A 12954-nucleotide genomic window follows, 5' to 3' on the forward strand; every position below is an offset into this window, starting at 1 on the left:
CTCCAAGATATACAAATGTTTGATGAAGGAAATATACATACACAAAATGAATGTAAAACGCACTGGGTTTATTGATAACCTGTAGTGTTAGACAATGCAGTGAATGTATCTATGCATCATGTATTCGTGTGTATTATATGCAACATATTTGTGTTTTGTAAACATTGTAAATATTCAAATACACATTATTTTGTATTTTCAAGAAGTGGTAGTGCAGTTTTTCTTCTTTTATGTATAAAACAAACAAGCCATAACTCCTGCAGCACTTGGAATACAATCAAGCAAGATGGAAGAACGTTGATTTTGTAGTGTAGGGGATACTGAAACTGAGCAGCATAGCAGAGACATAACACAATGTGTCAGCTTGGAAACAAAATCACAACAGGCTATTATATCCACAGAAAGCATTTAGTTATACATTATTAACTTTAAAAGGAAGTGATTCAAATATCTGGTGAAATACTAGTTAAAGTTGTCAAGGTTGTGTGGCTTTAAATCTCTGGTGAAGTTGCACAGGTTAACACGTGATATGATATGTAGTGCACAATGTAGAGTGATGGTGCATAATGAAACAATTTTAACTGTTTTAATTTTTGTTCAGTTGTCTTTCAGTTTGGCATAACAAATAGCAAATAGACTGTAGAGTGTGTGACTCTATTTTCAATCTAACATCAGAATTATACAGGCCAGACAAAGTGATTAGCGAAAGCTAATGTACAATGAATAATGCCAACATGCAAGTTCCCATATGGGCTGAACATTTCCCTTTGAGTTGCTACTGTTGCATACATCAAATAAGGGGCGGCGGGGTACTGTAATACCATTTGATAGATAATAATATCTAATTTAAAGAGGAATACCAGTACCTTTAAACATTCATATATGATATTCCTTTGGCATAGTAGATCAGAGATCTAAACAAAAGCAAAGGAATATGGTATTTCCACACCTTCCCACCAGTGTAAACAATACTGGTCTTACAGAACATGGTATAATATAGTAAGATTATGAAAAAACAGTGTTGATAATAAATCATGGCAAAAAAAAGTGACAGACGCATTTTAAGTGAAATCCTCAAACTACAAAGACAGACAATTAAAAGGAACTGTTGATTTAAGAAATTAATCATTTTAAAGTGCAGAAATATTACTAATCACATAGAGATATACAAATTCAGGAAGCAGTCTAGGCTGTCATTATTACTCACAATGATTCCTGTGAACCAAAGTTATACAGTAACTACCAGGTTTCAAACCATATCGATGTACAGTACATTAACATTAGCTGCTAACACAATGCTGTACCTGCCTGCACACATCAAAATCCACTCATGGGTTTAAAATAAAATTTAAAACCTTAACAGCACAGACCAGCAGATAAAATCATTTGGTTACTATGGTAACCTCGGTTCTCTGATAACATGAGGTATCTCACTATGGGGTAAGCCTCTTTGCCTAGTCCTCAGAAGCCCAATATCATTACGCCATGACTGGCTGGCAGTCGCGACGCCTGCGTCGGGAGGAGGGCCCTACTCTCCCAGATATGGCTGATGCAGCGTCACAAGGCCATTCAAAATAAACACACCTCTTACTCTGAGGTGTGGTCTGGTGAGATACCTCACTCATGTTATCAGAGAACCAGCGCTTATGATAGTAAGAGTAATAGTAAAGTTCTCTTTTGAAACATTTGCTTGGTATCTCACTATGGGGATATACCAACTCTCGTATTGCCAGACAAGCTTATCTTGATGACCGACTACCAAGTTTATTAGGCAGAGGAACAGTGACCCTCAGTGGAGCTCACACTGAGCACGGTATGCACCACATATGGTGCAGTGACATCCAGTGCATAAAACCCTGCAAAGGTATGTGGTGAGGCCAGACTTGCCACCATACATATGTCCTGGATAGAGAAGCCCTTGAACAGGACCCAGGACGTTGCCATCCCCCTGGCCGAGTGTGAATGCAAGCCAACAGGAATTTGAAGCCTCTTGCTGCTGTCGGCTAAAGCAAAAGCTCCCACTATCCAATGGGAGAGACGTTGTTCAGTGATAGGCTTACCTGTATGGAGCCTAGTCCAGCACACAAACAACTGATCTGCCTTCCTAAAATCCTTAGTCTTGTCCATGTAGATGCACGTGTAATCATCGCTGCTGGTGGAATGCTGCCAACTCAGGGGGAAGACACACCACGTTGTGATTCTTGGGTACGAATGCCGGATTAAGGCATAGTACCACCAATGCATCCCCTGGGGCAAACTACATTCAGCATGCACCAAAACCTTTTGATCTGCCCGATCCAAGAGCCCAAAGGGGGAGTGAGATAATGCGTCCAAGACCACATTCGGGTTGGGGCAAGTTGCTGGGATACTGGATGTAGGCTGCAAACGCCCTTCAGAAAACACCCAATAAGGGGATGTCACACCCCCATAGTCACATCTCTAAAAAGGGGGAAGTCTGGCCAAGCCCAGAGGTCCTGGGTAAGTCGTTCTGGGTAAGGATGAACAATTTCCCCCAGTGCCTGTGAGAGAAGGTCCCTGCGTGGGGAGGGGCCATGGCTGGCTGCAGAGCAGCTGAATGATCTCTTCCAGTTGATGTTTGTCCGGCCAATGTGGAGCTATCAGGATAGCTCCACATTGTGAGATGCTTTCTGAGTGAACGGAGAAGAGGTTTTTGAATGGATTTTTGACACTGCGTCAGCCATATATATATATAATATATACATTACACACACACAGTAAATAGGGAGAGGATGTCCCTTCTCCTGATGCAGGCGTCACAACTATCAGCCGGTCAAGTATGGCGTAATGATACTGGGCTTCTGAGGACCACACAGAGAGGCATATCCCATAGTGAGATACTGAGCAAATGTTTGAAAGATATATTATCTACATAAATAGTGGTGAAACACCTCAGACAAAATAGAAATAAAATGAAAAGCAGTCTCATCATTACATCAATGTCCATAAAATCATTCACAGAAACAGGACGGTCAGTAAAAAAATGTATAAAGAATGCAACATCACACTTGGGACCCGAGTAATGTCCCTTGCTCATATCCGAGCTGCATTAAGGTCCGGTTTCATATTCATTCATCTACTTTAAACTTTATGTCAAAGTATATCACATCAGATCGATCAATCAGACCACACCGAATGCTAATCAATGAGCCCGTTTTAAAATCAGGAATTGTTGAAAAATTAGATCTACACTAAGAGAAACGTCAGGTTATCCAACCGATAATATAAATATGGACAGACATAGTGCAAGGTTTTCAGTCTTGCGCCTAATAGTCTATGTCCCTGAACCGACACTCCATAATTAAGGCTATTGTCAAAAGGGTTCTAAATTGTTCCAGTGTGTCTGACAAATTCAGGAAAATACTTGAGTTCAATAAAAAAAAGACGAAGACTAAAAAAGTAAAAATTCTTCAATTGCTCAATGAAGCAGATCAATTATTGAGTTTTGATTGGATTATACTGGAATCACACTTTATATTAGTGCAATCTCTATTAACAGTGGATCACTGTTAGCCCTGATTATGGTATCGCACCATAGACACGAGTTTCATCACTAATCCCAGGAGGTTTAACAGGTCTTCAAAAAGATTATGTTAACTAGCAGCAACACACATGTTGTTCCTAGAAGTGATTAGGGCACATCAACCCCATCCCTCCGTCGGTGACGGAAACCTTTTTACTTTGACTTTGACAAGACTCATAGTTCTGATTCATTCAAGACAAATCAGGGAGCAATTTCACATCAAAATTCCAGATTTGAAAGAATCATACGAACAATTGACTTGAATCGAAAGAGAAGGGACCGCACCCCAGTAAAAAAAAAACTATATACAAGGTGAAAAATAAGATATAGCCTTTTGCAATTTTGTGTCCCAGAACGGTGGATTAAACAATAGATTAAAATGGGGTTTGTAAGGTAGGAACCTGAGGTAGGAACCACATGTTGCTGAGTCACTGAACCTTTGACATAAAGTAAGCAATATACTGCACGCTTGGCAATCCTCTTCTCCCAGATTTCCCACTTCCTGTTTGGGGCTATGACGTAAGCAGGGGCTGGCGTTCTGTGGCACTGCTCTGAAAAGCGAGATCAAAAGGAGAAAGAAAAGAACAGTTAGATCAAAATAAATTACTCTTATAAGATTAGCTGACAGATATTCTATCCGATTTATTCATGACACGGGAAGAAAAACGAGGAGTTGTCAACAATGCAGTGAAGGGAGTTCAGCATCCTGCATTCTGTCAAAATAGACCATGATTTCTTGTGTTCAAATACTTTTTGAAGACCTAGAATTTGTCAAAGTAATTTCCCATACGTCTCCATACTTTTGAAGACCTAAAATCTCAGTCACAATTATTTCTCATACATCTCTATACATTTGAACCTGTCAACATAATTTTCCATATGTCTCTGTGCTGTTTTAATTTTTTGCCAAGTACTAAAATGACAAAAAAAAAATCAGAGTAATCCAGCTATTGGCCATATTCTGGTTAGGTCGCTTTCACATATAGTTTTGGTGGACTCGGTGCGGTTCTGGTGGTTTAGTTGCAACATTGTTGCATTCTTCATTTGGTTCGCCTGCGTTCACACTAAAATCTGTGAGGCGCACCCTATGCACCGAACTATCTGAACAATGTCACGCGGTCGAAAAGGGCGCTCGTCTATTGGACACAATGGAGAGTGGAAATCCCTCCCTTTCAGGAAGTGAAATGCGCGTCAACACAAACTGCGTGAGCGTGATAGTAGCAGAGACGTGGCATTGATCCATCGTTCGATTATAATTCCCATTACCGCCATCCTCTCGCTAAACAACTTGTACACCTCGTTGTTTTTGTGAGTGCCCACATTCCCCACAAGCAGCTGTTTTATTTGGTCTTCAGCCCCCCAAGTCTGTCCACGAGACATGTTTACACAGTGTGCTTGTTTTGCAGTGAATGCGCACCGCGGTAATATTAATAATAATAACAGCTGTGTTTTTTCTCTTCCTTGTTCTACCCCAAGATGCACAGTAGATAGATAGATAGATGCAGTGTGCTTGTTTTGCAGTGAATGCGCGCCGCGGTAATATTAATAATAATAACAGCTGTTTTTTATTTCTTCCTTGTTCTACCCTAAGATGCACAGTAGATAGATAGATGCAGTGTGCTTGTTTTGCAGTGAATGCGCGCCGCGGTAATAATATACCCAAGATGGTTTATCAGGTGACTTCCTACGTTTGGTTCGATGAAGCCGAACCGAGACCCACGCTTTCAGGCGGACCAGAGTTCGCCTGCTTGGTCCGCGGACCGAGTTCGACGCGCATTCACACAAACCCGAAAAACCGGACTATCGAATTCTGGTCCGGACCAAACAGCCCCTGTGTGAAAGCGACCTTTAAGGTCTTATTCAGGTAGCCATTCGTACTGCTCAGTACCCTTGAAGTAGCACTCGGATTCAAAAAGGTTGGTGACCCCTGGTGTAGACTACCTCATGCAATCCATGTGGAGTCGCCAACCACATATTTTAACCCGACAGCGAGGAGTTTCACTGGGAGAGAGTGTAACGCCCACGGAGGTTCACGCTATCTCCCCCAGATCCCCTCCCTGCTGAACAGGTACCCCAACTGACCAGTAGGAGTCTATTGCAATGACCAGGACTCGCATCCCACTGGCTTTCCACCCACGACCACTGCCAACTGTGTTCGTAGGGACGACTGACCAAGCCGGAGGTACCCCTGCTGTGAATTGAACCTGGGTCTCTGCTGTGGTAGGCCAGTGCTTAGACCTCTACCAAACGTCCCGCCTGTCCTTCTTTGACTGATTGAAAACTTTATTAACAGATCGCAGAATGGGTACAATACAGTACAGCTCAATACAACAACTGCTAAGAGGATGAAAAATACTTTTGTCTTGTTTACATAGGGGTCCTCTATTTTCAATTCATCAAAACATTTAGAGACATACAAATATACAGTACTGTGTAAGAAAAAGAGACCATAAAAAAATATATACATCCGAAGGGGAAGACACTGTACATTGGAGGGGGGTGGGTGGGTGGGGGGTTTGGACTTTTACCAGGGCCAGTTTCTAATTGCAGCCACCCGTAGGTGCCCTTTGAGAGCGGTTTTGAAGGAGGGTAGGGATTCACATTCCTTTACGGCTGTTGGTAGGGCGTTCCACATTATTGTGGCATAGTTGCGAAACGAGTTTAATCCCTCGTTTGAGCCTGAGCAATAGTGGGTTACTTTTACAACATATGAAATAAATCATGATGATATTCATCTGCCCAGAAAGGAGAGGATTTCTGGTGACATCAGAATGTACCGTCACGGTGACCAATCGCAGCCACTCTTATTGTCTGGGACCAAATACGGCCACGCCCCATTCCCAGTAAAAAGTGGGAATCTCTAGAATGGGTTTCGGGCGACGCTGTATACGGAAGTGGCTCTCAAGGTGACGATTAGACAACACTTTCTGTTGTCAGTAGATGGCAGCATTGGTTTAAAATTAAAAGGTGAAAATGTTGAAAACTACATGAATACATTTCCCAAGAGCGTTAGCACAGGTCACTGGGATGTGTCTATTCTTCGACGTGATCTAAACAGCGGTATGCGACCGCAGTATAACGACCGCGAATGGTAAACTAATTATCTTAACAAAAGTGCCCTGGTAGCGTTACATATGTTGTCTAAAGGGGGACATATGGTACAATTTAAGATTTTAATGATAATCGGCATATAAAGGACAACATAAAGCATTGTTAATTTGTAAGAAACCTCAATGAAAACGGTAATATTCGCTATTGTTATGAAAATGTGCTAGAATCCTATAAAAATGTGGACGCATTTGGTCTACCTTCCGTTACATGTGACCCTATGGCTTTGTGCAGAAGGTGCAAACCAGTAGTGAACGGAGTTACATGTAACATGCCACAGTAACCCGTTTACTATCTAAATAAACTACGCAGCTTAGGCAGCAGGGCCTTTTAACCAAAGCCTCTCATAATCAGAGTACGAGCTTACCCGGGTTCTGGTGGCCACGCTGTATCTATCCAAAACCAAGTTAATCGAGTTAGTCGGTTTAGAATCGTCTGTCCATGTAAAGAACCAATGACTCACAGTTCATTAGCAAAATGAATGAATTGAAAATGGGGGACCCTGATGTAAACAAGACGAAAGTCTTTCTCTGGTCTGCATCCCCTTAACAATTGTGTGTATTGAGCTGTACTGTATTGTACCCATTCTGCAATCTGTTAATAAAGTTTTCAATCAATCAATCAATCAAACACTGAGGTCTTTCACATAACGACAAATGCAAACCCACATCTTGTATTCATTGACATCTTGTATAAAACCTGATCTCCTACCTCGGGGGTCTTCTGGCGACAGATGAGAACCATGAAGATCAACCCCAGGAGGACACCCAGACCAATCACCATGAAGGGAATGTGGACCACGACCTGCTGCTCGAACACTATCAGCTGCAGCTTCTTGGCCGACTCGTCGTCAATGATGACACTCTTGAGAGGAGGGCAGAAGAGCAGGGTTAGAATGATAGGATAACATCCAACAACCAATCACAGGACTTTCCCCAGGACCTTTTAAGAAGATGGTGCTGAATTGTAACTAGGGGGTGGTCCGGAGGCAAAAAAAAATGCAATAAAGAAAGTAATTTTCTGTAATTTCCTGCAACTTAAAAACATAATCTCAATAAAATAGCAAACACAAGGGTAAGTTCCAAATAAGTTATTTATTTAAGTACATTGTATAAGGTTGCACAATAGTTAACGTCGAACACAAAAAACACACACACACACACACACACTGGAACAGAACAATCACATATTAGACAATGATGTATCCGTTTCTAAGCTGGCCCCAAACATTCAAATAAATGTTTTTTTTTAACACATGGTGGCATTCGTTGTCATGGCGCCTGCATCACACATAAAGGTCCAGCTGTTAGCAATGATAATTTCCAATATTTCTGCTGTCCGATGAAAACCTTTTACGTAAAAAGAAAACTGTTCGGGAATTACGAAAAATTACTTATGTAGAATAGGTTTGGTGTTTAGGGATTTCATGGACCCTAAGGTCATGAAATGGTTTCTATTTCAAACGTTCAAATAAACAAAACATTAAAAGATTTTCACGCAACAGCAGAGATATGACTCTGAAAGAGGAAGTGCTGGTAGAAGGAGATGTCAAGTTAGCATCGCAATGAAGGAAGCTTTCAAATTGAAACAAATTCATGGGAAATAAGCGTGTGATGGGTTGCTATGGAGGATAGACATTGGTTGACATTGGCTTAACCTGTGCTAGCAGGTGATAAATCAATTGTCATGGTTGGTGTGGGTGTTTCTGAATCATTAAAATTAACTGAATTGTAGCAAACTGGTTTCATTACTTGTCGACAAGCTAATGATGTCAGACTTTAATTGTCAGGCTCATTGACTCCCATTAATTCCAACTGCAATGCTGGTCCCCGGTTCCTCACAATGCAAAGAACTGTGGGACACATGCTGTAGCAACCGTTGTCATCTCCTTCTAATAGTGTTTCTAGATTGAGGTGAGAGTATGAGCTGGCTGCTAGCCCATAATCCCAGTAATGGTGATGCTTAAAAATGTCCTAACCTTAATTTAAAGTCTGTGCTGAGTGTGAGTGTGTGCAACAAGACAATCTTTGTGTACCTCATTGAGATAGACCACAGGAAGCACCACTGTCCTCACCTTTCTTGTTTGACTGAATGGAAAGAGAATGACAAACGTTATTATTATTATTAGTAGTAGTAGTATTAACAGAATTGGGCCTATCAAGAGAAAACCCTCCCAACAGCGATGCATGAAACACAGTCCAATTGCTCATGTGAGCTCTTCCATTTGGGCACAACCAGTGTCACATAATCTGTAAAAGGCTGCAGTCTCATTTCAAGAAAGATGAAAGACACAAATGTAAAACAGTGCCCAAAGATACCTAGTCCAAAAGTCCAGTAATAATGATGACGATGGCATTATTATTACCGGTACTTAATAATTTGCAGTACAATTTAGGATTCCATGATCAGACTGCGATTGTGCCTTTGATTACAGTATGATGACAAGGCTGGGGGGGGGTAAAATAAAGAATATTGATCGTTATCTAGCTTAGATGGTTTACAAAGAAAAACTAAAATAATCAAAAACACATGGGCTAGATCCACAAAGAATGGATTGGATCTGCACGGTGATTGATTTAATGAAAATTGTATTAACAGATTGCAGAATGGGTACAATACAGTACGGCTCAATACACACAATTGTTAACACTTTGACTGCCATGAAACGTCTTTAGACGTCTTTGCTGGCCATGCTAAAGTTGCCGGAGGACGCTTTACGTTGTCCTTATATCAATATTTCAAAAATCTGTGATCGGATTAATATGTCCCCTCCGCTGGCCTGAGATCCACCAGCAGGACCCACTGAGCTCTCTGGCGGTTCAGGAGCGCCATCTGGTGGCCGATCGGCGCAATCGCTTAAACAGGATGTGCCATAGAGGTTGTGCTAGACGTCCGTATTGCTTCCGGCCACTCGGTACATGTCCCGGGACTCTGGCTCGTCACGCTACATAGCGATCGATTGCCAATAACTCGATAAACAACATGATTTGGACGTATATACCATTATACAAGCTGGAAATGGACCGGGTAAATCGCCATCCCATAATGATAGAATTTCTACTCTACGACGATCGCCCAACGGCGCACGGAGACTGGGGTGAGTTTGAGCGTGTAACGTTACCGTCTTCGATACTAACTGCTATTATCAACATTTGACCCACATTAGATGATTGGTATAACGCTGCCCACGGAATTATAAACGCCCCCTCGCCCATCCGGTCAACATCAGATGACGTGTAGTAACTTCTAGAAGTACGTCTAGTTGGAATTTTTTATATCGCGCTGATTGCCATCAAACTGTATTTCATCATCAATATAATGCATTTGGGGCTATATATCACGTTCTGGAGAAAGCTGCAGAAAGAGATGAAAACATACTTATACATTAGACCATACTACTATGAATATGTGAATGAAAAAGTTTAACGTTGCTACACAATGAACAATACATATAGGACTTTGAATGGGCCCTAATAATGGCAATGTAGCAATAGAATTAAAAAAGTTATAGCCCTGCAAAGAAGGGGACTTTCTCCATAGACAAATAGAGCCGGCAACCTATGGTATATCATGAATTTAACCCAAGGCAACCAAAGTGTTAAGGGGATGCAGACCAGAGAAAGACTTTCGTCTTGTTTACATCAGGGTCCCCCATTTTCAATTCATAATGAATTGTAAGTAAGGGTGCAACTTGCTCTGTGCAATCCATTCTTTGTGGATCTAGCCCACAGTGTCATAAAGATATGTCTCAGTTTCCCTTTAATAGTAGCATAACAGTATTTCTGAAAAAACCTGTTGGGATTTGAATGGATAGATTTTCAAAAACTCAAGACTACCTCACGGAATATACATTTTCTCAAAAGTTAAAATGTATTTCCTTTCTCGTCAAAAATCAATCAATAAATAAAGAAAAATGTACATTAAATAATAACCCTTAACAATGAGTCAAGGGAAGAGTAGCCCCATAAAATTATAGCCACACTTCACAGCTTAATACTGTGTTCTATGAGTGAGGAGGCAATCGACCTCTTTACTTGAAAATTGTTCTTGTGATAATACTAATAATAACTTTGTGAACACTTTACTCTGTGCCAAACCCATATAAAAGTATAGAAGATTTGAATTCGCCTCTACATAGACATCGTGCAGCCAGTTTGTTACTTACGACGCGAAGCTGGAGATTTGCTCCATAAAGACGTTGATCTGCATCCTCTTCGCTGCCTGTAGCACCAAACCTGTGAGCTGGGAAACAGAACCATACCCTGGCGTTAGAAACAGCACAGACATGCAGTCAGGTTCAAAAGTATAACGAAAGAGTTATGAGCAATCTATTCACAAAAACTGCAGCACAGTATCATGGGAGAAAGATTACAACTGAACAACGACAACAGCTCCCGCACTTCCTCATTCCGTCACCACAACAACACGACACGTCATCAGTACAACCCACACGTGAATGCTTTAAACCTCCGCCCCCTGGCAAAAGCATCACAGCCCATTCAAACTCAACCACTTCTGAAAGTTGCTGTTTAATGCCCGGTCTATCTATCAATAGCAAGGCCCTCATTGTAAATTAATTTATAATGGACAATAATCTGGACTTTCTATGCATTACTGAAACATGGCAAAAACATCAAGAATATTTCTCACTGAACCAGACCTCACCCCCCTGATACACCTACTTGGATAAACCACGCTACCATAAGCTTGGTGGTGGTATTGCCACAATTCATCACCAAAACATCAAAACAACTGCAATAACCATCATGGCCCTCTCCTCATTTAACACCTTGTTTTTAAACTGTCTGGTCCTAAACTGTCTCGCCTGTTTTATTGCAACACTACTATCACCGACATCTAAGAAGGGAGATCCCCCCTTGAACGGCCCTTCTAAGGTTTCTCTCCTCCACATTGCCTGTGGTGCATTTTTTCCTAATGCTAGGTTTTAGTGAGTTTTTCCTTACCTTCGCGTGGAGTATGTCTGCGAGTGTTGCATTCATTTATTTTACATTTTTTGGACTTCATAGTGTTTTTGTTTTGTTCTTGATTTATTGTGATTTATTTATTCTTCTTGACTTGTTTAATGAAGACGTGTCCGGCCCATGGGGACATTAACGTGTGTTGTCGGGCCTTACAAATAAATTTGATTTGATTTAAACCCCTGGTTACTGCAGTCATTACCGCCTCCCCAAACCAAACCCTGCCATTCCCTCTGAACTGTCAGAGTTCCTCACACAATTCTGTGCCATCTCTCCATTCTATTACTCTGTGACTTCAATATACATATTGACTTGGCTGACTCCAAACGCGCTACTGAACTCCTGGACGCTCTAATTCTTTTCCCACCCACAACAAAGAACACACTCTGGATCTGATCTGCACCTCCGGCCTCTCCAACAATCTCACCAGCTATGACCTCACCATCTCTGACCATCTCGCCATCACCCTGGACATTCTCATCCCCACCCCCCGCGTGAAACAAAAGCGCATAACCTTCCGGAACCTTAAATCAATCCACCCCCCCTCCCTTTCCTCCCTACTGGCCGACACCCTCCCTGACCCCGCCCTCATCCAGAATTTCTCCCCCACTGAACTGGTCAACACCTACAACCACACTCACCTCCTGACTCAACCAACTTGCTCCCTTAAAAAAAACAAATCTGTCTCCTTCACCCACTCTGCCCCCTGGTAGTGGTACACCCACCATATCCATCAGCTAAAATCCAAGGGCCGTCAGCTTGAATGCCTTGTAAACAAAACCGGTCTCACTGTCCATAAAGATTCCTACAAACTCCATCAACAGCACTACAAAGAAGCCCTCAAACTCACGCTTCTCCCACTACTCCTCCATCATACAATCTGGCAGCAACAACCAAAGGACACTTTTCTCCACCATAAACAAACTCCTCAAACCCATGGACACCATCTCCAACTCATTCACTGTCAGTCAATGTACCTCATTTCTCTCTCACTTTCAAACTAAAATTGACACAATTCACAACCAACTGGCCAATTCCTCCATCTCCATTGTCTCTGATCCGGAACCCGACCCCACCCCCAAATCCCCCACTCTCATCCTTCTCTGAAATCACAGCATCCAACCTATCCACCATCATGACTCGCATGAAATCTTCAACCTGCACCCCTCCCCCTTAGTCAAGGCCTGCCTCCCCTCACTCTCTCGCCTGATCACTATATCATAAACTCCTCTGTCAAATTTTAGAACAAGCTGTTGCCACTCAGTTAACATCCCACCTTGAATCCAATAACCTCTACGAACCCTTCCAATCCGGCTTTCGCACCAA

The 12954-nt window shown here is 41.9% G+C and overlaps 1 protein-coding gene across 1 annotated transcript in view; it reads right to left on the reverse strand.

The window, feature by feature from the left end:
- Window positions 1–2903: 2903 nt before the first annotated feature.
- The window catches only part of scarb2c (scavenger receptor class B, member 2c), a 29736-nt gene continuing 19685 nt past the window's right edge, over window positions 2904–12954 (reverse strand). The window contains exons 9-12 of the mRNA XM_084324432.1: window positions 10815–10891; window positions 8685–8736; window positions 7361–7513; window positions 2904–4092 (exon numbers count right to left, since the gene is read on the reverse strand). Of these exons, the coding sequence (XP_084180558.1) occupies window positions 4054–4092; window positions 7361–7513; window positions 8685–8736; window positions 10815–10891 (321 nt within the window). The 3' untranslated portion in view covers window positions 2904–4053. The remainder of the gene's footprint in view (window positions 4093–7360; window positions 7514–8684; window positions 8737–10814; window positions 10892–12954) is intronic.

Source organism: Notolepis coatsorum (assembly GCF_963971535.1).
Source record: "Notolepis coatsorum genome assembly, chromosome: 11".
Taxonomy (NCBI): Eukaryota; Metazoa; Chordata; class Actinopteri; order Aulopiformes; family Paralepididae; genus Notolepis; species Notolepis coatsorum.